General features: G+C 37.4%; 1 protein-coding gene across 3 annotated transcripts in view; it reads left to right on the top strand.

The window, feature by feature from the left end:
* MROH9 (maestro heat like repeat family member 9) overlaps positions 1–24548 on the top strand; it is a 132704-nt gene that overhangs the window by 23634 nt on the left and 84522 nt on the right. For 2 of the 3 annotated variants that reach the window (XM_058442825.1, XM_058442826.1), the window contains 4 exons: positions 429–564; positions 2857–2943; positions 12632–12767; positions 24346–24461. In XM_058442825.1, coding sequence (XP_058298808.1) covers positions 429–564; positions 2857–2943; positions 12632–12767; positions 24346–24461 — 475 coding nt within the window. Of the gene's footprint in view, positions 1–428; positions 565–2856; positions 2944–6091; positions 6197–12631; positions 12768–24345; positions 24462–24548 lie in introns of all 3 variants that reach the window. The other variant, XM_032159098.2, reaches the window with a different exon arrangement.

Here is a 24548-nt window from a genome sequence, read left to right as displayed (position 1 = left end):
AAAGCCAAAAGCTGAACCTCATTTTCGCTTACCACTAAGAAATGGCTGGGCCGGGCACGGTGGCTCATGCCTCTAATCCCAGCACTTTGGGAGGCTGAGGCGGGCGGATCATGAGGTCAGGAGATTGAGACCATCCTAGCTAACATGGTGAAACCCCGTCTCTAGTGAAAATACAAAAAATTAGCCAGGCATGGTGGCGGGCGCCTGTAGTCCCAGCTACTCAGGAGGCTGAGGCAGGAGAATGGTATGAACCCGGGAGTTGGAACTTGCAGTGAGCCGAGATGGCACCACTGCACTCCAGCCTGGGTGACAGAGTGAGACTCTGTCTCAAAAAAATAAATAAATAAATAAAAAAGAAAAAAAAAGGCCACTAAATTTCTATTATATTTGTTTTCTCATCATTAATAATTACTCGTTTTTCTTGTCAGCTTTGTGGATCCCTTACTGCAGTTTGAATCTCAGTTGAAGATAATAGAGTCATCCTTTGGAATGCTGGTTGTCATGCCAAGTCTGGACAAAGTGAAAGAAATGCGGAGCAGTTATGAGGACATTGAGGACATGCAGGTAAAATTTTTCTTCCTTTAATCATTATAGGATATTATTACACATCACAGCAATGCTGAAGAATGTGTCTCAGCAGGTGATAATCTTTAGGGTCCTCCTCTTCACTCTTTTTAGTTATAACAGTCAGTGCACTAATCTATACCACTGGACTCCTTGTGAGTTCTACGACCCATGGGATTTTAATGGATTCTATAGGATTTGTAGGAGCAAATAGGCGAAGATATTTTTGGCTAATTGGTTTAGCAAGAATAGGGAGTTTGCTGGCAAGTGCTTCAAAGAATAGAATAGGAACACAGAAAGATGGAAGTAGAAAGAATCCTATAGCAAGATTAGCAAACATCTGTGGTCTACATTTCTTCAGCATTGCTATACAGTGAACTTGCTCTATAAGCTAGAGAAGAAATTCATGGCATATGGTATAAAGTGAGATCTCAGCCTAGCCACCTCTCTCCTTTCTTCAGTTTGTGGAGAGAACCTAGAACACTCAGATGCAAAACTATCAGGCTAATTATTTCTTTTTATAAGAGCTTCTATACAAATCTCAGAGAATTTCAGCCTCATCTGCAATTGATGCAAGGTGACTTTAATTAGAAACTTTCTCAGCTATATCCTATATCCCTAACACAGATTTATAGGCTGCTATTTTTCCCAGATGTGCCGTTCTTTTCCAACTGTACTTCTTCCAAATATTCCTGAGCGGCTACCTGAGGATACCCAGAGATACTTTTACTTTTTACTGGTGAAGACCACTCTGGTAGTTGGGAGAAGAAAAATAACTTCTGAGTTAAATAAAAGTCTTCTTCCAATACTAGAAAGGAAGAAAAAATGTGTTGTTATATAGCATTTCAACATCCAAATGCCCCATGTTTATTAATGTTCCATATATTTTATATATCAGCTACTCACACATGGAAATTTCCAATACCCACATAGCATACAATTTCTAGTACCTACATAGTGTGTGGAACAATAAAGTTTACTGTTTCCATCTATTTACATATAAAATGTATTCAATATTGGATTTTGTTTTGTTTTGTTTTGTTTGAGACAGGGTCTTGCTCCGTCACCCAAACTAGAGTTCAGTGGCACTATCTTGGCTCACTGCAGTGTCCACCTTCTGGGCTCAAGCAATCCTTCCATCTCAGCCTCTCAAGTAGCTAGGACTACAGACATGCACCACCATACCTGGCTAATTTTTGTTTTGTTTTATAGAGATGAGGTCTCACTATGTTGTCCAAGCTGGTCTCAAACTCCTGAACTCTAGCAATCCTCCCACCTTGGCCTCCCAAATTGCTGGGCTTATAGGTGTGTGGCACTGTGTCTTGCCTGAATTATATTTAAATATGATGTTTGGATAACTTGTAGGTGTCAGCTAAAATAAGAACCAAGTCACATCATGCTTGAGTCTTCTCCAACCTATTTCAAATCACAAAGGCATAAAAGTCTATTTTTTTTTTACATAGATAGTAGTAAGTAGCAGCACTTAAAATAGCAATTACTGTCTACTTCCATCACAACTATTCAGGTGGATATTCACAAATTATTGCTTTCAATGAACTTAAAGCAACAGTTAGAATAAAATATATTCATGAATTACATTCTAAAAGACAGTGGAAAATTGAAAAGTATATGTACAAGAGTATCCCAAAACAAGCACTAAAAGGATAATCTAAAAATAGCTAAGGCAAGAGAAAATTTAAAATTTTAGAGGTGAAAATTTTTCTAAATGTTCACCATTAGAATAGGAAAAAAAACTTCTTATAAATAGGGGGACAAAACTATTAGCCAGGGCTATGTTCTTTTTGAAAATGAACTCAAAATCACACATCCAGTGAAAATAAATCCAACATATTGAATTCTCAAGCAAAGTTACATTTAAGCACAAAGAATGTTGAGGAAATGCAGCATTCATAAACATGGAAAAGCAATTTTTTATAAAATTGAATGTATAGCTTTTCCTCCTATAAACATGGTAGATGCTTATTATAGAAAATTTAAATATTATAGAAAGTCACTAAAAATACTCATTCTACTTCTCAAAGAGAATTACATTTTTATGTTTTCTTTTGTCTTTTTCTTTGTACATTTTTTAATATCTGAGATAATGCTAAAATTCTTTAAATATGTGTGGCATTTTACAATTTGATTTTAAGTATTTTCTGTGTCACTGATTTATGTTCAAGGAATTGAAACCCAATTAAAAGTAACTTTTAAGCAAGAAAAAAAAAACTGTAGACATTAGGTAAAATTTTATCTAAGTCTGGCTGACTGTGCAATGTTTTTGTGTTTCAGAATTTATACCACAAAATTTTACATATATATGAGAACATTCTTATGACCTTGGTGTCTAAAGACCTCTACAAACTACAGATCTTAAAGGTAAAGGGGAAATAAGTAGTTTAATCTTCTTGTCATAAATCTAGTATGCTCACTATGCTTTGCTTTCTTTTCATTTGCTATATTAGCATCTCCTTCAAGTATTTGATGGCTGAAAGTTATCCTTTACCACAAAAGAGTGAAATGTAGTCACTTCCCTTTATTTGAATTACAGAGGCACACTTTTAGGAATTTAATTTGGGAAGGACAGCATCAACAGGTACTTGAGAAACCAGGTCTCATGTGGTGATATATGTGTGGACACAGTTTGAAGTAGCTGAGAATAGTATTAGAGAGCAGTGTTAGCCTAAACTACCTTCAAGTTCACATAGCAATGAAACCATGCTGTTTATGTCTGTATTCATGCTTCTTCCTCATCAACTCAGGTGCTAAAGAAAATGCTGAGCATTCTATCTTCATGGATATTACTGTACCTAAAGAAGGCCTAACAACAATTCAAAACCCTATTTTTCACAACTGAGACCTCACTTCATTTTTTAATGTCCCAGCCAGAGACAGAAGACTGCACTGCATGTCTTATGGTCTTCAATTTTGCATTCCTAACATGTTGGCGTCAGAGGCCAACTGTCTAGAACTACTGGAAAAACAGATCGATTTATCCTACCAGAAGCATCTATGAGCTGTATAAATCATAAATACACACAAGTAAAGTAGCAGTATTGGTATTTATGAAGACAAAAAGGAATTTGAAGGAAAATAAAAATTATTAGGCTAATTTGTGCCTAATTTGAGCCGACTGTTTTTTTTAATTCATTTAAAAAATGTTATCCACTAGCTAGCCATATGCAGAAGATTGATATTGGATCCCTTCCTTACACCATATACAAAAATTAAGATGGATTAAAGACTTAAATGTAAACCCCAAAACTATAAAAATCCTAGAAGACAACCTATGCAATACCATTCCGGACATAGGAACAGGCAAAAGTTTCATGAAAAACACACCAAAAGCAGTTGCAACAAAAGCAAAAATTGACAAATGGGATCTAATTAAACCGAAGAGCTTCTGCCCAGTGAAAGAAACTATCAAGAGAGTGAACAGACAACCTACAGAATGGGAAAAAAATTTTGCAAACTATGCATCTGACAAAGGTCTAATATCCAGCATCTATAAGGAACTTAAATTTACAAGAAAAAAATACTCCATTATAAAGTGGGCAAAGGACATGAACAGACACTTTTCAAAAGAAGACATACATGTGGCCAACAAGAATATGAAAAAAAGCTCAACCTCATTGATGATTAAAGAAATGCAAATCAAAACCACAATGAGATACCAACTATCACCAGTCAGAATGGCTATTCTTAAAAAGTCAAAAAACAACAGATGCTGGCAGAGTTGTGGAGAAAAATAAATGCTTACACACTGTCGGTGGGAGTGTAAATTAGTACAACCATTGTACAAAACAGAATGATGATTCCTCAAAGACCTAAAAACAGAAATACCATTTGACCTAGCAATTCGATTACCGGATATAATATATCCAGAGGAATATAAATTGTTCTATCATAAAGACACATGTACACATATACTTGTTGCAGCACTATTCACAATAGCAAAGACATGGAATCAACCTAAATAACCACCAATGGTAGACTGGATAAAGAAACTGTAGTACATACACCATGGGATACTGTGCAGCCATACAAAAGAATGAGATGATGTACTTTGCAGGTATTTGGATGCAGCTGGAAGCCATTATCCTTAACAAACTAATACAGAAACAGAAAACCAAGTACTGCATGTTCTTACATATTAGTGAGAGCTAAGTGATGAGAAAACATGGACACATATTGGGGAACAACAGATACTGGGGCCTGACAAAGGGTGGAGGTTGGGAAGAGAGAGAGAATAAGGAAAAATAATTAATGGGTACTAGGCTTAATACCACAAGTTTATCTATATAAAAACCTGCACATGTACCCCTGAACTTAAAAGTTAAAAAAAGTTGTTATCCTCACAACCCTTCACCGTGATTATAAATCCTCCCCTTCCCTGCCCATGCATGCTCTTTTATTCACCCCATGACACTATCAATAGCTTCCATTTATTGAGTTAAGCATTGACTCCATGTCAGGCACTAAATTGAATATGTGGGTTATCTCATATAAGCCTTAACATAATCTCATGAGGGGGTTACTATTATTTCTTCCTTTCATAGATTTAAAAAAAATGAAAACGGAGAAAGGAACAATAATATATATAATGCTACTGTGTGGAGGAGCCCCTCTAGCTTGGGAGCCTGTTACTTAACCACTTTGTTCTTATACCTACCATGCCTAAAAGCTTACCTGATTCTCAGAAAGGGCTGAAACCTCACTCCTGAAAAGGACAAGGCAGAGGCTGACCCCTCTGAGATTTAGAAACTCTTTACCTTAGGAAATAGACTTCAAACATTTTTCACAATGGGAGCAAGAGAAGGTGAAGAGGTTTGGCCAACCATTGACACAAATATAGTAGTCCCTGACAGATTGCCTTAAAGAAGGCTATTAATGGCGATTGGCATATGAGGCATATGCAGTATTCTTCCCTTCTCAAGGTTGTAAATGTGTCCTTGCCTCTGAGGATTAAGAACAGCTAGAAGGTGCAGCTAAGACAGATTTGAATCAAAGTTTGCAAGAACTTTCTAACCAACCTGCCTCCGGTAATATACTCTCTAACCATCAGCCAGAATATTTGAGTGGTGAATTGGCAGAGGAATTCTGGAATAAGATGATATTGCAGGATCAGACAAGATTTTAAGTCTCTAAAGCTAAAAGGCAGATTGTCATTTAAAAATAATAGGGAGAATACATACTTTGAAAGAAAAAGAGGAGGCAAAGAAGCTGATAATCATATCATAGCCTCGTACTGAACTATTCATGGTGCCTAACAAAGTGACTATTATAGTGGATATTAGTAAATACTTTTTGAATAGAATAAAGTAAAATAAAACCCAGATACAGTTTCCATAGTAGATGAAGTAGTATACTAGATGCTTATTGTCTGTGTTTTTTGAGATAAATGTAGGTTAAGTGTGAAATAACCAGGAGACTGTAGGAATGCCTGAATTGGTGAAGTTGAATAGAGGAAAGGTTCTTAGAAAATGGAAATTTCATGGTTCTAGGATGACTTTTATGTTTCCAACAGGAAATGCTCGTGTGGATGAGTAAAGATAGCTCATATCTGCAAAAGAGAATAATGGTGATCATCAACAAGGTCTTAAGATTTACAGTCAGGAAAGTCAGAAAATATGTAAGTCACAGAATATAACGATGCCACCTGATTCTGAAGACTGCATTTCCACAGTGCTGCTTTCCATGTCTTGGGTCCTAACAGTACTTGACAGGTCCTTGGTATTATCGTACTGGTAGGTTGGTTGGGATATCAGAAAAGGAGTCAATATCCCACGTGCCTTTTTGTCAATCAGAACAGAGTTTCTCAAACAATTGGTTAAGATGCATCATGTTTTATGCAAAGAGCATGAGGGTGTTAAAACCAGATTCTTGCTGACTCTGAAATTTCCTCGGTAGACCACAATTTGTAATTTTTAAAATTCTTCCAACCTTATCTGTCTTCTTATATATTACTTCCTAAAATAATTTGAAAGCTGTTATTTATTTTAAATTTATACAAGTAATCCTCAAGTTCTTTCATTGTGAAACATGCTAGAGGTAGAGCATAAATCTCCCTTTACTATCCTCGCCACACCAACCCTGTCCGTAGCCATGTCAGCATGATGTGTGTCCTACCAAACCACTTTCAATGTGCACACCCACATATAAAACACACACTGAAATACATAGCTTTATTATTTATTGTTTCTTTACTAAAGTTATATTTACATATGGTTCTACAATTTGCTTTTTTCACTGAAACAATATATCCTACAGATATTTTCATGTCAACATATGTAGATTCATTATTTTAAATACAGTATATAGCCCATAGTTTTGACATATTATGATCCACTTAGCTATTTTTCAGTTGATGGACATTAAAGTATCATTTAATTTTTTCTGCTTCAAACAATACAAAATGGGCATCTTTGTGCAAGTACATGAGTGTGTACCTGGAAAGGCTTAAAAAGATAATGGTCAGATAAAGAAGTCTGACAGGTTAAAGTTTAGTAACACAAAATTGTCCACCAATTTGCATTCATGTAAATATTAAGGTGCCCATTTCCTCACACCTTCACAAATACTGGGATACAATCAGACTTTTTAATTTTTGCATTTCAGATGGAGAACAAATAGGTAAGTCATAATCACCAATATTTACTGAGTTTGTCTATACTTTGAATGACATCATGGCCTGCCTTCTCAAAAAGCTTTTGCTACCTATGAACATTTCCCGTTTGTGGATACTATATATTCAGCCTCTGTTTCCCAACTCATCCTTCACAGCGGTTCGTAAACATGCTCTGCTAATTACTTATCTGATTGCTGGAGTCACTTCAGGAGGAGATAAAAGTAAAGAGGGTGAGAAACATGCATTCATGATGTTATCTTGAGCCATTTTCTAATGCTTGTACAAGCAGTCCCCAGATTTATTGAGATGAAGAATCTAGATCAGCTTTGTAATACATCTGAATTTTTACTATTTTGTTTAAACTCAGCTTTGGAACATAATACAATTTACTTAGATGGGGGATACAGTCCAGGATGTTCTTTGTATCATGCTGAGTCCCTATTTCAGTGTCCAAAAAAAAGAGAGCGGCTTATTTCAACCTTCTGATTCTCTGACCTGGGAAGGCAGCCTTTCTCTAACTTCTAAAATAGCTTGAGTTATACATTTGGTGTCCAGAAGGTTCACCATTGAAAATTTTGCAAGTGAGGCTTGAAATTAAGTGCATCTCACCACTCAAGACTGTTTCCTGCACAGCTCCTAAAATGTGTTATATACTCAGCAAGTATTTGATGACAATTGTTTGACTAGAGCCTAGTCACATGTTTCTCTCTGCATTTGATATATTCTAGTGAGTTCCACTCAAGTAGCAGATAGACATTTTGGAGTTTCGTCTTCTATCACCTCTTTCCATTACTGTAGTGGAGTTCATTTTCCTTTGCATACATCCCATCCTTCAACTGCAAAGGAATAAATATGTAAATTCACATGTGTAGCAGAAGGTTCTCATAAATTGTTAGTTGAGAGTTCCTAGCTGTAACTCAGATTTGTTCGAGAAACCCAACGGAATAACCTATTACTCGGTTCTGCAATGTTCACTAAGTGCCACCAGGTGGAAGTACTTCAGTATTTTCCAGAACATTGAAACTAGAGCTAGAATCAACCAGCTCGTCACAATCAGGGAAGCATAAAACTTCAATCAGTTCGCTTTCTCTTTAAAATAATGTCTTGTAAAGATGATTAAGCCCGTGAAATTAATTGGGGAGGCAAATATACAAAACAAAAAAATCAAAACACATTGTTGACAAATTAAAATCTGAGATTCCCACAGCCCTAGTCTGTGTATCTCTGTATCTGACACATTGTATATCATCAATGAATATTTGTTCTACCCTTCTCTAAGTGCATCCACCTCATTTGTTCTCTGGTACTGTTCCTACATTGGATAGACTATTTTCTTCATAGTAACCCTAGCCTAGGTCCTCCAGAGTGTCAGAGATTCTTGTCCTATTGAACAATTCTATCATTTTTATCTTGTCATAAACATTTTTAAAGTGATGATTTGTCTCACATGACTCTTGTGCCCATCAGGGTAGAGAAACTCCTACACTCAAAGCACATGTTCCTTCAATTAAATGGTTCAACTTTCAACAGGCAAAGAAATGTAAGTTAAGCATGTCAACTTATAGCATTAAGAATTTTTTTCCTAGCTTTGTTCCTTTGGCACATCAGCATTTAAAAATGGATGGTGGATTTCCAGCTAAATCTAACAAATTGCCCATGTGTATATATCTCCTTCTTCTCCAGAGTCTCCACAAAATTATGGTAATCAAATATTTTAAAAGTATAAATACACAGCAACAAAAAGAATTAATGAAGTGTTTTCAATGGGCTAGTGATGCCAACAAATTTCTGGAAGACAGATTAGGTAGAAGATAAAACCTGGCAGGGGAATTGAATGGTGGGAACCCATGAGCATTAGGGTAGGGGTTAGCTGAAAGAAAAGTAGTTTGCCCTGTAGAACCCTAGAGATGAGTTCTGAAAGGCCAAATAATGATAAGGGCTGGGAGTCAAAGGCAGGCTGGAAACATATGCATTAATTCAAAGGATTAATTGAAAGCGTGTACAGAAGAACCTACGCTGTCCCACATTCCTCTTGACACACATTGGCAGACAGAAGTTGAGAATTTTTCTTTTGCAAAAACCATTGTTAAGTTCCCTGAGAAAAGAGTTTTGCATTCTGTCTAGATATACTACAGCATGACCCCAGCCTCCCTCCTAGCTGCTCTAAAACAAAGTACAACAGGTGGCAAGCCTTGCTCACACACAAAACCCCATCAAGAGGCATTACATCCTTAAATATTAAGCAGAAACCACACTTTGTGAAATTTGGGGAAACTCTCCAAATAAAAGAGACAGACAAAGGTAAATAAAGAAAAAATTTACTATTAAAGATAGAGAGACAGCTGGGCTTTGTGGCTCATACCTATAATCCCAGGGCTTTGAGAGCCTGAGATGGGAGGACCTCTTGAGCCCAGGAGTTCTAGGCTGCAGTGAGCTATGATCACGCCACTGCAGTCCAGCCTGGGTGACACAGTGAGACCCCATCTCCAAAAAAATTAAAAATAAAAATAATTTTAGAAATAAAATAAAGAGGTAATGCAGGGTACAGATGAGAAAGACATAGGTACATACCGAAAGGAAATATAACTAAAGTGAGCATGGCCTATACATTGAATAATTTTACCTAGTCATGGTGAGACCATATTATTGATTTTCAACTTTTAGAATTAATCTATAAACCCAGCACAGGAAAACTTAAATGAGTTACTGAACACAATGTAAATGCTATGAGCTCAAAAGTGCAAAAATTAAAGTGCAGAGAATAGTTTAGTGGTTCTCCAACAAGTTATACATAGAATTGCCATTTGACACAGAAATCTTAGGTATATACGTAAAAGAATTTAACAGTTATTCAAACAAAAACTTGTACAAAGTGTTCATTGCAGCAAAATTCACAGTCGCTGAAAAGTGCAATCTAAATGTCCATCAACAGATAAATGAACAAATAAAATGTAACATACTCATATGGCATATTATCCACTCGAAAAAAGGAATAAAATTGTATACATGCTACAACATGCATAAACCTTGAAAACATTATACTAAGTGAAAGAAGCCAGGCACAAAAGGCTACATTTTGTATGATTCTACTTATGTTCCTATTCTGTTATGTTTTATCCTGTTACATTCCTATTCTGTTATTCTGTTCTATGAAACAAGAAATAAAAGTATTAATATATTAGTAAAACACAAAAGTAGAAGAATTAAAAATAATATACTATGATGAGTAATGTTCTCTATTGAGAGAATTGTGGCAAAGAGGAAGAATGGAATTGAGATAGACAATGTCTCAAACTGATGTTAGAAGCGAAGGTGCATTGTTTATAGAAACAGGGGCGACTTCCAGAAGAAGCAGCTGAAAACCATAGAAGTGGTTGCTTCTGGAACCAAGCACTTAAAACTATCATTATTGTCAAGATAAGGGACCGGAGAGGCCAGATCTACAAAGGGCACAGTTAAAAGGGCCAGAAAACTAAGCAGGAATACTTAGGTTTAGGAGTGAATACCGAGAAGCTACTTTTCTCCAGTTTTTAAATATTTGCTTCTTTTTAGTACTTGGGTAGATTTTCTATAAAGGCAGGATATATCATATTGAAAGCTCTCAAAGTCTTGTCTTAGAGGAGGGGTAACTGTGGTTGTCATGCTTCTGAAGGGGCTTGGCAGGATATACATCAGTGTGCTCCACGATCCACACTGCCTTACTCCTCTCTCAGCCTACCTTGGGTCATGTCCCACTCCCTAAACATGCCTTTTTAGTTGGTGACAGTAAGTGGATATGCAATCTAGGCATGACCACACATACTCTGCCAGAGACATACACCTAGATAGATCCTAACTGGCAAACAGCACAGAAGGAAACCAGTAGGAGCTTCATTTACAAAAACATCTACTAAGAACTACACATCTAACAAGCTCCTGAGCAGGGATAATCAGAGATGACATTTGAGGCAAAACCTGTAATATAAGATGACTGTAAGGCCAATCCCCTGTAAGTGGTGCTCAGCTTCAGTGAGTTAATCTGTGAGAAGTACTACTCTTCTCTCATACCCAGTAGAGAGAGAAAACTTGCTCCTTTTTCTCATGGCCATACACAATGATGGTTTTTAAGATCTTGCCATCGAGTGGGAAAAAAAAAAACAAACTTGGAATGCAAACCCAAAGAAAAGGACATCCAGGGAAAGAGAGCATTTCTCCCTAGGGCCTAGAGCAGAGGCTGTCTGCTCCCAGATTCTCCAAAGGCACAGAGCTCCTAAAAGGCAAAGGACCAGGCCAGTCTTTGTATGGGTAGAAAAGAATACAAGGAGAATATCCACAGAAAAAAGAGATTTATAATCTCTCTTCTCCTACTGAGATCATCACTCCCCACATCACAATTCAATTATGGCCTTGGCCCATGACCTAGATGACCCAGATCACTTCATATTTCTTCCTTAGGAATTTCTGTGTGTGTGTGAGAGAGAGACACAGTGGGCAGGGAGTGGTGAGTTAAGCCACGTAAAGGGCAGGGAAAATGGGGCATGGAAAAGGTCAACAGAAGCAGAAGCAGGCCTTGGGATCTCCCTAGAGTTTACCATCAACAATTGCTCCAATCATCAAAGCCTCTACCTAGGAGAAGTACTCACTTGTCTTGGAGGCAAGAACATTCTGCAAGCCATGCTGCTAGTTTGCCAAATCTACATTTAATCAGAGCCCTTCTTTGTCTAAAAAAAGACACACAAAATTGGGAAAGGGCACTCATACTTTCATAAAAGCAAATGCCTTTTCTACCTTTCCTCTTTTCTCTCTCTACTCCCTTTTCTGTTTGGATATTATCTATCAAACAGGTTCATTAAGGTGAAAGTCTAAATATTTGATCAGTCTAAGGGTTGAAGAAGTTGTAGAAAGAAATACAGAAATATTTTGGTAGTAGCTTTGACATCAAAAGCAAATGCTCTGCATTTTAAAAAATGAATTTCCTTGAGAAGAGTCAGAATAACTTCCAGAGGAAAAGTGGCATGCCTCCTCAGTGATTTGTAGAAACATCTAGTGTTTCGTATGTGAAGAAGGAAGTACTAAAGGTTTTGGAAATACACATCCCACCTTACCTTTCTATGTCCTGGGAATTTGCTACCTGCAAGTGACTACCCACTGCATGGCATAGAAACTAACATAAGTTGAGTCACCATTATGTCCAAGTACTTTCCTAGGAATTTTTCTTCTTGTCATCAGTGTTACCCCTTACTGTCCACAATAACTGTTACAAAGTGGAATTTATTGTCTTCATTTCACAGATGAGGAAATTGAGAGTCAGTAACAGGGCCAGGATTTGATTACAGATATTATAAACTCTGAAGCTTATCTTAGAATCCTGGTCTGATTTATAACAGGATCAGATGCATGCAGACATTTTCACGTTGGCTATGCATAGCAAATGCATGTTCTCCTTTGTTTCTCCATTAGACAAGTGTTGATGCTCCATGTTTGGGTCTCCTGGCAGCAGAGCTCTCTCTTTTGTGTTCCCATGAAGATCCCTCGACTGTACAACAAGCATCATTGGGAATGTGTCACCTCCTCTGCATTGCACAGTGTCAGAATGGTAAGAATGGTTCACCATCTTTTCTCAGGATTACTAAGAATATGTCCCTCGTTATTCAACTTATGGGTCCTGGGAAGGCTCTACATCTGTTAATTTCTAAATCCTGCCCCAAGAGTCATAGCTATACTTTCTAAAATGTGTCTTTTAATCTTTTTAGCATTGTCAAGAAATTTTGGTAATAGTGTGGTTGATTCTTCAAGATTTATAAAGTACTGTGCTTAGATTACTTGAGGGTTAATGGTAGGGAGAGGAATGCTGGGTGCATCCAGGGAGGACAGAGAAGGAGAGAGTTTACCAATGGGACTTTTAAAATGCGGTATTTTTTTCCATCTGATTGAGCATCTGATAGACTACTTAGAAGATTCTTGCTTCAATGGTGGAGAAAAATCAGCCTAGGATTAAAATAAATGTTGCTATGGCTTGTCTAACAAAGCATAAAAGCAAGACCTGAAAGTATTAAGCTATTTCCAAGTAATTTAATTGCATTTTAGAACAAAGCTTAAAAATATTTGTATATTTGTAAGGGGTGGAGCCTCTGTCTGTGGAGCCTATGCCTCTGTTTCTGTCCAGGATGTAATAATAGAGAACAGATTCACTCTGTTTACACTCCTATAATAAGCAACATTAAAAATATATATAGTTTGGCAGGGCGCGGTGGCTCACGCCTATAATCCCAGCACTTCGGGAGGCTGAGGTGGGCAGATCACGAGGTCAGGGGATCAAGACCATCCTGGCTAACACAGTGAAACCCCCTCTCTACTAAAAAATACAAAAAAATTAGACGGGCGTGATGGCGGGCGCCTATAATCTCAGCTACTTGGGAGGCTGAGGTAGGAGAATGGCGTGAACCCAGGAGGTGGAGCTTGCAGTAAGCCAAGATCATGCCACTGCACTCCAGCCTGGGTGACACAGCAAGACTCCATTTCAAAATAAATAAATAAATAAATAAACAAACAAACACACACACATACAATTTTCAATTCATTGGACATTAAATAACAAAGGACAATGACTCTCGAAAGATGAGAAGATGAGAACGAATGAGGTGGGGTTTGTAATTGTCTGAGCTTACCATCTAGGGTACATTTCTAAGAGCCAACACAAAAAGAGATAAGCCAGTGGTCTCATCAAGTTAAAAAGACAGAAATGGGAGTCCAGAGAGGTCAATAGCTAGAGTTGAAAGGCCAGGGTACCAGAACGGAGTACATGAGTGCACGCACACGCATACACACACACACACACACACGCACAAACCCACAAACTCAAGATCTAAAGAGAGCTCCCTTTAAGTATTTAGCTGAGTACTAATGAGAACATGCATGCGAGTAAACTGCCTGAGTTTGAAGGGTAGGAAACAACAAAAATGATTAGAGAAAAAGATCCAGTGCTCAACAAAGGCTAGTGATAATGCCTGTGCCTGTAAGCCAGAATTTAAAATCCTATAATTCACAAGTACCGAGGTAGAGTACTCAGACGGGTTTTGTCTCATTAGGAGAAAAAAAAATCATCCCTAAACTGTTTTAGTGCACTTAAAAAGGCCTTAAAACAAGATCTAAAAGTATCACTATCTCCAAATATTTTAATTACTTACCAAAACAAAGCTGAAGAATACCCCTAGAAATAAAAAAAAAAAAAAGTTCCTGCACTCAACAAGTTAAAATTAACAATGTCTGAAATCCAATTAAAAAAAAATTATTAGGCTGGGCACGGTGGCTCATGCCTGTAATCCCAGCACTTTTGGAGGCCGAGGTGAGCAGATCACCTGAGGTCAGGAGTTCGTGATCAGCCTGGCTAAAATGGTGAAACCCCGTCTCTACTAAAAATACAAAATTAGCTGGGCATGGTGGTGCGTGCCTGTAATCCCAGTTACTCAGGAGGCTGAGACAGGAGAATTGCTTGAACCTGGGAGGCAGAGGTTGCAGTGAGCTAGTATTGCACCACTGCACTCCAGCCTGGGCGATAGAGAAATGGCACAAATGATAGAATGAGTAGAGTGTGACATTAAAAGAATTATTATAACTATATTCCACTTATTAAAGGAATTAGAAGATAAAAACATCTTAAGTAGAGACATAGAAAAACTCCTAAAAGACCTATATTGAACCTCTGGAGGTAAAAATTACAGTATCTGAGAAGAAAAATTCTCTGGCATGGATTAACAACAACTTTGCAGAAGAAAAGATTAATGAGCTTGCAGACATAGTAATAGTAATTATCAAAATTTAAACAGAGAAATAAATGACTGAGACAAATAGAGCATCAATGAGCTATCAGGAATGTCTAATTTGAGTCTCTGAAGAGCCTAATACATATCTTATTTGAGTCTCTGAAAGTGAGAAAGTAAGGACAGAAAAACAAATTAAAGAATAATGACTGAAAAATTTTCAAATGTAATAAAAGCTATAAACTCACACACTGAAAAGCTCAGCAGAGAACAAGAAATGTGAAGAAAAGAACATCAAGGCACATCATAATTAAATTGCTTACAACAAGTGATAAAGAAAAAAATCTTAAAAGGAGCCAAAGAGGAAAAAGGACATTACATATAGAGAAACAAAGATAAGGGTAACAGCAGATTTCTCACCAGAAATGACACAAGTTATAGGCAATGAAGGAACATCATAAAATACAGAAAAGAAAAAAAAAAGTCAATCTAGAATCCTTAAACCAGTAGTAATATCTTTCAAAACAAAAAAATAAAATAAAGACATTTTAGATATACAAGAGTTGGTAGAATTAATTACCATAAGATCTTTAACTGCAAGAAATGTTAAAGAAAATTCTTTTAGAAAAGGAGATTATAACAGATGAAAATCTAGATCTACAAAAAGGAATGAAGAGCACTGGAAAACTTCAACAATATAGATAAATATTCATTTATCTTTCTTATTTAAATCTCTTTAAATGATAATCAACTCTTTAAAGCAAAGATAATAACAAAAGTAAAATGTATAAAAACAGTAACACAAAAACTTAAAGGGAAAAATGTATAAATGTGTTCTAAAATTCTTCTCCTATGCACAAAGTTATAAAATAACACTTGAAAGTAAACTAATAAGTTAAGGATGTATCATCTAAACCCTAAAGCCACCACTAAGATAATATAGCAAAAAGTTATATATAATAAGCCAAAATGGAGCTAAAATGGAATCAGAGAAAATAATTTAAAATGAGGCAAAAAAGAATAGAAAAAAACAGATAACAAAAAATAGGAAACAAATAATCAAGAAAAATGTTTTAACCCAATCATAATAAATGTAAGTATTCTAAATACCCCAAGTAAAAATGCAGATTGTCAGACTGAATAAAAAGCAAGCCTCAACTATATGCTGCCCACAAGAAACTCACTTTAAATATAAAACATACATGAATTAAATGTTAAAAGTTAGAAAATGATATAACATGTTAACAATAATAAAAAGAAAATTGGAGAGGCTACATTCTATTATTATAAAAAGATATATTTTAGAGATAAGAATGCCTCCAGGGAAAAGAAAGTCATTTCATAATGATAAAGGGATCAATTAATTAAGGAGACATAATAATTATTTTTTGAATAGATTTAGGGGGTACAAATGCTGATTTGTTGCATGGATATATTCAGTAGTAAGCATCACCTAAATAGTGTACATTTTACCCATTAGGTCCTTTCTCTTCCCTCACCCTCTTTCATCTTCCCAGTTTTATGAGTCTCTAATGTCTATTAATCTGCTCTGTATGCCCATGTGTACACATTATGTAGTGAGAACCTGTGGTATTTGACTTTCTGTTTTGAGTTATTTCACTTAAGATAATGACCTTTTTTGCCTCAATGATCAGTCTAATACTGTCAGTGGGATGTTGAAGACTCCCACTATTACTGTGTGGGATGCTGAAATCTCTCACTATTATTGTATGGGAGTCTAAGTTTCTTTGAAGAACTCTAAGAACTTGCTATATGAATCTGCGTGCTCTTGTGTTGGGTGCATGTTTATTTAGGATGGTTAAGTCTTTTCATTGAATTGAATCCTTCACCACTTATGTAAATGCCCTTTTTCGTCTTTTTTGATCTTTGTTGGCTTAAAGTCTACTTTGCCTGAGATTAGGTTTGCAACCCCAGCCTTTTTCTGTTTTCCATTTGCTTGGTAGGTTTTTCTCCATTTCTTTATTTTGAGCCTGTAAGTGTCATTACATGTGAGATGGGTCTCTTGAAGACAGCATACCATTGGGTCTTTGTTTTTTATTAAGCTTGCCACTCTGTTTCTTTTAATTGGAGCATTTAGCCCATTTACCTTCAAGGTTAGTGTTATTTATGGATTTGATCCTGTCATGATGTTAGCTGATTAATTATGCAGACTTGTTCGTGCGATTGCTTTACAGTATTACTGGTCTGTGTACTTCAGTGTGTTTTTGCTGTGACTGATACCGGTCTTTCCTTTCCCTATTTAGTGCTCTTTTCAGGAGCTCTTATCAGGCAGATCAGTGGTAATGAATTTCTTCAGCATTTGCTTGTCTAAAAAGGGTCTTATTTCTCCTTCACTTAGGAAGCTTAGTTGAGTCAGATATGAAATTCCTGGTTGGAATTTATTTTTTTTAAGAATGTTGAGGCCAGGCATGGTGGCTCATACCTGTAATCCCAGGACTTTGGGAAGCTGAGGGGGGTGGATCACCTGAGGCCAGGAGTTTGAGACCAGCCTGGCCAACATGGTGAAACCTCGTCTCTACTAAACATACAAAAATTAGCTGGGCATGGTGGTGTGTGCCTGTAATCTCAGCTACTCAGGAGGCTGAGGTATATAAAAAAATGATAACATATTTTTTTTCATTTTGACCTTGGAGAATCTGATGATTATGTGTCTTGGGGATGTAGAATTGTGCAGGGGTTGTCTGTATTTCCTGAATTTGACTGTTGACCTCTCTAGCAAGGTTGGGGAAGTTTTCATGGATGATATCCTGAAATGTTTTCCAAGTTGTTTGCTTTCTCTCCATCTATTGCAGGGATGCCAATAACACATAGAATTGGCCTCTTTATATAATTTTGTATTTCTTGGAGGTTTTGTTCTTTCCTTTACATTCTGTTTTCTTTTTTTTTTTTCTGACTACCTTAATTCAGAGAGCCAGTCTTCAAGTTTCAAGATTTTTTTCCTCAGCTTCATCTATTCTGCTGTTAATACTTGCATTTGCATTGTGAAATTATTGCAGTGTGTTTTTCAGCTGTATCAGGCCAGTTAGGTTTTTTTATACTGGCTATTTCATCGGTCAGCTCCTGTATCATTTTATTGTGAGTCTTAGTTTCCTTGGATTGGGTTTTTCTATTCTCCTGAATCTCAATGATCTTCATTCCTAGCCATATTCTGAATTATATTTCTGTCATTTCAGTCAATCCAACCTGGTTAAGAACCCTTGTTGGAGAACTATTTCAGTCATCTGGAGGACATAAGACACTAGCTATTTGAGTTACTGGTTCTTTCTCAGCTCTGCATGAGGGTATTCCTTTAACTGCAGTGGAGATTGAGTATAGTCAGTAGACTTCCTTTCTGGATGTCTTCACAGGGCTGAGCCTTGTACAGGGTCTGTATTTGTATCTGACTTCTCATCTTTGGTTTCATGGCAGGATATGTTAGTGAGATATTTTGTTGTTGAAGCTTTAGGGTGTGATCTGGTCTGGTCAATGGCACTTAGGCATAGTGGTCAGTTGGTAGACTCTTGCTCAGTCTGGCTTCCCTATATTTCCTTACAGTAGCAGCTGTGCTCCTTCTCAGTGCCCTGAAAGCATGGGCTCCTTTCCCACTTAAGTGTTTGCTATAGATCATGGCTTGGCACTTCCGGGATGCCTACCACAACTCTGGTAGGTTTATTTCAAGGTTCATGTTTCCTCCCCAACTTGGAGGCAGCAGAGAAAGGGACCTCAGCAGTGATTGTGGCCAAGGGTCTTTTACTTGTCTTCTGGAGACTCCACATCAGAGAGATGCAGGTCAGCAATTACTCAGTGCAATCAACCCAGGGTTGAAGGTCTGTGATGTCGGCCCAAGCTAGGAGTTCCCTGCCTGGTGATGATCAGGGAACATGAGTAGAACCCGAGGGAGACAGACTGGCCCTCTTTCTCTGGGTTGATTGTAGCTTGTTGGAGTTGCAGATTAGGTATTTATAGTCTTTGCTCCTTCTTTAGTCTGAGGGTAGCAGGGGTAGTACCACTGCAGAGGCAGTGGCAGAGGAGTTTTCAGTTGCCCCTGTGAGCTCTACTTCCAAGAAACATGGAGCTGCTGTTATTGAGATTGTTCAGCCAGTAGGGTGGGACAGCTAAATTGCTGGCATGAGCTTGGGGTTGTGCTTATTGGAGAGCAGGGGTTCAAAGGCTCTCCAGGTGGAAAGATTAGTCTCCTCTCCCTATGGTGACTGTGGTGTGCTATAAGCTCAGGTGTAGCCCTCAGGCTCATTTCTTCCCCAAATTGAGAGCAGCAGGGATAGAACTCTGCTATGGCAGTGGCAGAGGGGCTGTCAGATACCTCTGGGAGCCTGTCTCCAGGGAGAATCCAGGCCACTTACCAGTGGATATGCTCAGCCATGGTTGTGGGTGACCATTCTGCAGTTATAAGCCAGGGGCCCTGGCTGGTGAGGAGTGAGGGTTGGGTATTTCTGGGGAATAAGGGCTAGACTCCTTTTCTTCTTATAGCTGGAGTGTGTTGGAGGTGCCAGTATAGTGACTAGGCCCTTTGTTCCTCCCCCCAGCCCAAGGGCTGCTAAGGGAGTACTACTGCAATTGCAGTCGCAGAGGTGTTGTGGTTTGACTCTGGGATTTTCTACTCAGAGAAATGCTGGCCTGCCTCTGATTGAAGGGGACAGGTGGGAGCAGGGTGGTTGTGCTGGAGTCCAAGGTCAAGAGGCCCTGTCCAGTGAGGAGAAGGACTGAGACCTGTGTGGAAAATAGCCCAGCCACTTTTTCATGTCAGGAATGCTCTGTACTGAGAATCCAGACCAGCCTTTGGTCCCCACAGACTCTCAAGAGCCTGGAGACAGTAAGGGTTATAAGACAGCAAAGATGGCAACTCGCCCTCCCAGGGAGGTCTGTCCCAGGGAGTTGCAGAGATGCTACTGGCTCAGTATCTCTGGTGAGGGATTGCTGGAGATCCAAGCCAGGAGAACCTGTTCAGTGAAAGCTTAAATGATTGTTAGCATTTTGTAGCAATAAAATGTTTTTAATTAAGATATGTATGTTTTTATACATAATGCTATTGCATACTTAATAGAATACAGCATAGTGTAAATAAACATTTTATAGACACCGGGAAACCAACAAAATTAATGTGGGTTACTTTATTGTGATAATCACTTTATTGCAATGATCTGAAACCAAACCTGTAGTATCTTTTGAGGTATGTCTGCACTTAATGGTGAAATACTGAATGATTTCCCTGAAACATCAGAAATAAGACAAGGATGTTCACTGTCATTACTTCTATTCTATTCAACATTGTGCAGAATAGAACTGAGAGTCCAGAAATAAATCCATATATATAGTCAGTTGATTTTTTATAAAGTTTCAAAGGCAATTTAAAGGAGTGAGCAAAAACTTTTCAATAAATTGCATTTGGAAAAAATGGATATTTATAGGCAGAAAAACAACTTTGATCCATAATTCATACATATTCAAAAATTAATCCAAAGTGAGTAATAGAACTAAATGTAAAATCTAAAACTATAAAACTCAAAGAAATTTGGGGGCCTTGGATTAGGCAAAGATTTCTTAGATACAATAGTCAAAGTATAAATGAAAATAAATGATAAATTAGGTATTTCTGCTCTTTGAAAGATACTGTTAACAGTTAAGCCACAGACAGGGAGAAAATATTTGCAAACTACATATCTGATAAAAGACCCATATTCAAAGTTCACAAAGGACATCAAAACTTTGTAAGAGGAAGAGAGGAAGTCATCTCTGTTTGCAGATTACATGATTTCATATTTAGAAAACCCCATCATCTCAGTCCACAAACTTCTTGAACTGGTAAGCAACTTTAGCAAAGTCTCAGAATACAAAATCAATGTGCAGAAATCACAAGCATTCCTTTACACCAACAATAGGCAAGCAAAGAGCCAAATCATGAATGGACTCCCATTTACAATCACTACAAAGAGAATAAAATACCTAGGAATACAGCTAACAAAGGATGTGAAGGACCTCTTCAAGGAGAACTGCAAACCACTGCTCAAGGAAATGAGAGGTTACAAAAAAATAGAAAAACATTCTATCCTCATGGATAGAAAGAATCAATATTATGAAAATGGCCATACTGCCTAAAGTAATTTATAGATTCAATGCTATTCCTATCAAACTACCATTGACATTCTTCACACGATTAGAAAAAACTATTTTAAATTTCATATGGAATCAAAAAAGACCCCGTACAGCCAAGACAATCCTAAGCAAAAAGAAATCCTGAGCAAAAAAGTTGAAGGCATCATGCTACCTGACTTCAAACTATACTACAAGGCTACAGTAACCAAAACAACATGGTACTGGTAACCAAACATATAGACCAATGAAACATTGGTGCTGGTACCAGACATATAGACCAATGCAACATAACAGAGACCTCAGAAATAACACCACACATCTACAACTATCTGATCTTTGACAAACCTGACAAAAACAAGCTATGAGGAAAGAATTCCCTGTTTAATAAATGGTGCTGGAAAAACTATCTAGCCATATGCAGAAAACTGAAACTGGACCCCTTCCTTACACCTTAAACAAAAATTAACTCAAAATGGATTAAGACTTAAATGTAAAACCCAAAACCATAAAAACCCTAGAAGAAAACCCAGGCAATACCATTCAGGACGTAAGCATGGGCAAAGACTTCATGAATAAAACACCAAAAGGAATTGCAAGAAAAGCCCAAATTGACAAATGGGATCTAATTCAACTAAAGAGCTTCTGCACAGCAAAAGAAACTATTATCAGAGTGAACAGGCAACCTACAGAATGGGAGAAAATGTTTGCAATCTATCCATGTGACAAAGGTCTAGTATGCAGAATTTACAGGGAACTTAAAAAAATTTACAAGAAAAAAGCCAAACAACCCCATCAAAAAGTGGGCAAAGGATACAAATAGACACTTCTCTAAAGAAGACATTTACATGGCCAACAAACATGAAAAAAACCTCAACATCACTGATCATCAGATAAATGCAGATTAAAACCACAATGAGATAACATCTCATGCCAGTCAGAATGGTGATTATTCAAAAGTCAGGAAACAATAGATGCTGGAGAGGATGTGGAGCAATAGGAAAGCTTTTATACTGTTGGTGGGAATGTGAGTTAATTCAACCATTGTGGAAAACAGTATGGTGATTCCTCAAGGTTCTAGAGCCAGAATACCATTTAACCAGCAATCTCATTACTGGGTATATACCCAAAGGAATATAAATCATTCTACTATAAAGACATATGCATACATATGTTTATTGCAGCACTATTCACAATGACAAAGACATGGAACCAACCCAAATGCCTATCCGTGATAGACTGGATAAAGAAAATGCGGTACATATATACACTGGAATACTATGCAGGTACAAAAAGGAATGAGATCATGGCCTTTGCAGGGACATGGATAAAGCTGGAAGCCATCATCCTCAGCAAACTAACACAGGAACAGAAAACCAAATACCATGTGTTCTCACTCTTAAGTGGGAATTGAGCATTGAGAACACATGGACACAGACAGGGGAACAACACACACCAGGGCTTGTTGGGGGTGGGGGGTAAGGGGAGGGAACTTAGAGGATGGGTCAATAGGTGCAGCAAACCACCATGGCACATGTGTATCTATGTAACAAACCTGCACGTTCTGCACATGTATCCCCTTCTGCTTTTTTTTTTTTAGAAGAAATAAAAAAAAACTCCCTATGAAAAAAGACAACCAAATAAAAAATAAAAATGGATTTAAATAGCCAAAGAAGCACAGATAGCAAAGAGGCAAATCAAATAATGTTCTATATATACTTATTAAAGAAATGTAAATTAAACCTACAATGAGATACCACTACACACCCATTAGAATGTCTAAAATTGAAAAGACTGATTCTGCCATGTGTTGTTAAGGATGTCATTGGAGCTCACATACATTGTGGGTGAAACTGTAAAATGGTATAACAACTTTGGAAAGTAATTTGGCACTATCCTAAAAAGTTAAACATATAGCTATCATATGATTCAGTCATACACAACTTTATATTTACCTGAGAGAAATGAAAGCAATTGTTCATACAAACACTTACTGGTACATGAATGTTCATAACACCATTATTTGTAATAGCCTCAAACCGGAAACAACCTAAATGTCCATTAACAGGCAAATAGATAAAGAGATTTGGGTATGTACATATGATAGAATACTATTATTCACAGTAAAAAAGGACAAACTATTAATATGTACGAAAACATGGATGAATCTCTGTGGTTTTGGTGAGTGAAGGAAGCCAAGCCCCCTCCCCAGAAAGAGTACATATGGTATGATCCACTTATATAAAATCAGAAAGTACCAACTTGACAGAGAGCAGATGACAAGAAGTGGATAAGTGGTTGCCTTGGAGTCAGAGGATGGATACGGGGATTATGTGTGAGGGGTTACAAAAGGGCATGAGGAAACTTTTGGAGGCAATAGATATGTTCATTTTTTTTCCTGTGGTAATGTTTTACTGAGTGGATAGATACACAAAGACTTGCCAAGTTGTTCAACTTAGATATGTTATATGAGCTGGGCATGGTGGCTCACACCTGTGACCCCAGCAATTTGGGAGGCCTGGGAGGGCAGATTACTTGAGCCCAGGAAATGGAGACTAGCCTGGGCAACATAGTGCAACCCTATCTCTACAAAATATGTATATTTTTAATTAGCTGGGCACTGTGGCAGGTGCCTGCAATCCCAGCTACTGGGGAGGCTGAGGTGAGAAGATCAGTTGAGCCCAGGAGGTCAAGGCTGCAGTGAACCCTGTTTGTATCACTGGACTTCAGCCTGGGTGACAGAGCAAGATCCTGGCTCAAAAAAGACAAAAAAAAAAAAAAAAAAAAAAAAAAAAAAAATCAGTAAATAAATGTCAATTATATCTCTGTAGAGCTATTTAAAAACAAACAAAATCATTTAAAGCTCACCTTCTCTGGAAATGAAGTTATCTGCACCTGAAGCTTTTGCTGAGCACTTCTGGATTCCTTGGATTCCCTGGTCTACCACTCCTCAGCTCATTTCAGATGCCTCCAAGTCTACTCTCCCTGCCAATAGACCCTCCAGCTTAGCATTAGCTTTTCCAGCACACTCAACCATGCATTTGATGGTCTGTATGTATTTGTTATCTTGTCAGGCTATTATTAAAAGTATTTGTCCATTCATATATCACACGGACTCTCTTAAACACTTTATGAATTTTGTGTGAGTGCCATAATATTTTATGAGACTAAACTATGAGCAGAGAGTTAAATATTCGGAAAACTTCAGATCTCCAGAACTGGGCAGGAAAAGAAAATTGGAAATAGTAATGTCATAGAACAAACCAGTGATCAAATAACAACCTTAAACTCTTTTTCTTAACACAGCAGATATTGGAAAAGATAAGCCTACAAACGGTAAAAGTCATAGCCTCCAGTTTCCTTCTTCTGATGTAGAATTTCTACCCAAGGAGTTTCAACAAGACAAAAGTAAAATAGCTCAGGTAACTTAGCCCCCACTTTTTCCAAGGGCTTTTGTTTATATGTATTATTACTCTTAGTAACAATTTATTTCTTTTTTTTTTTATTTT

The sequence above is a fragment of the Hylobates moloch genome, unplaced genomic scaffold (assembly GCF_009828535.3).
Source record: "Hylobates moloch isolate HMO894 unplaced genomic scaffold, HMol_V3 SCAFFOLD_8, whole genome shotgun sequence".
Classification (NCBI taxonomy): Eukaryota; Metazoa; Chordata; class Mammalia; order Primates; family Hylobatidae; genus Hylobates; species Hylobates moloch.
This window is presented reverse-complemented; position numbering and strand designations above follow the sequence as displayed.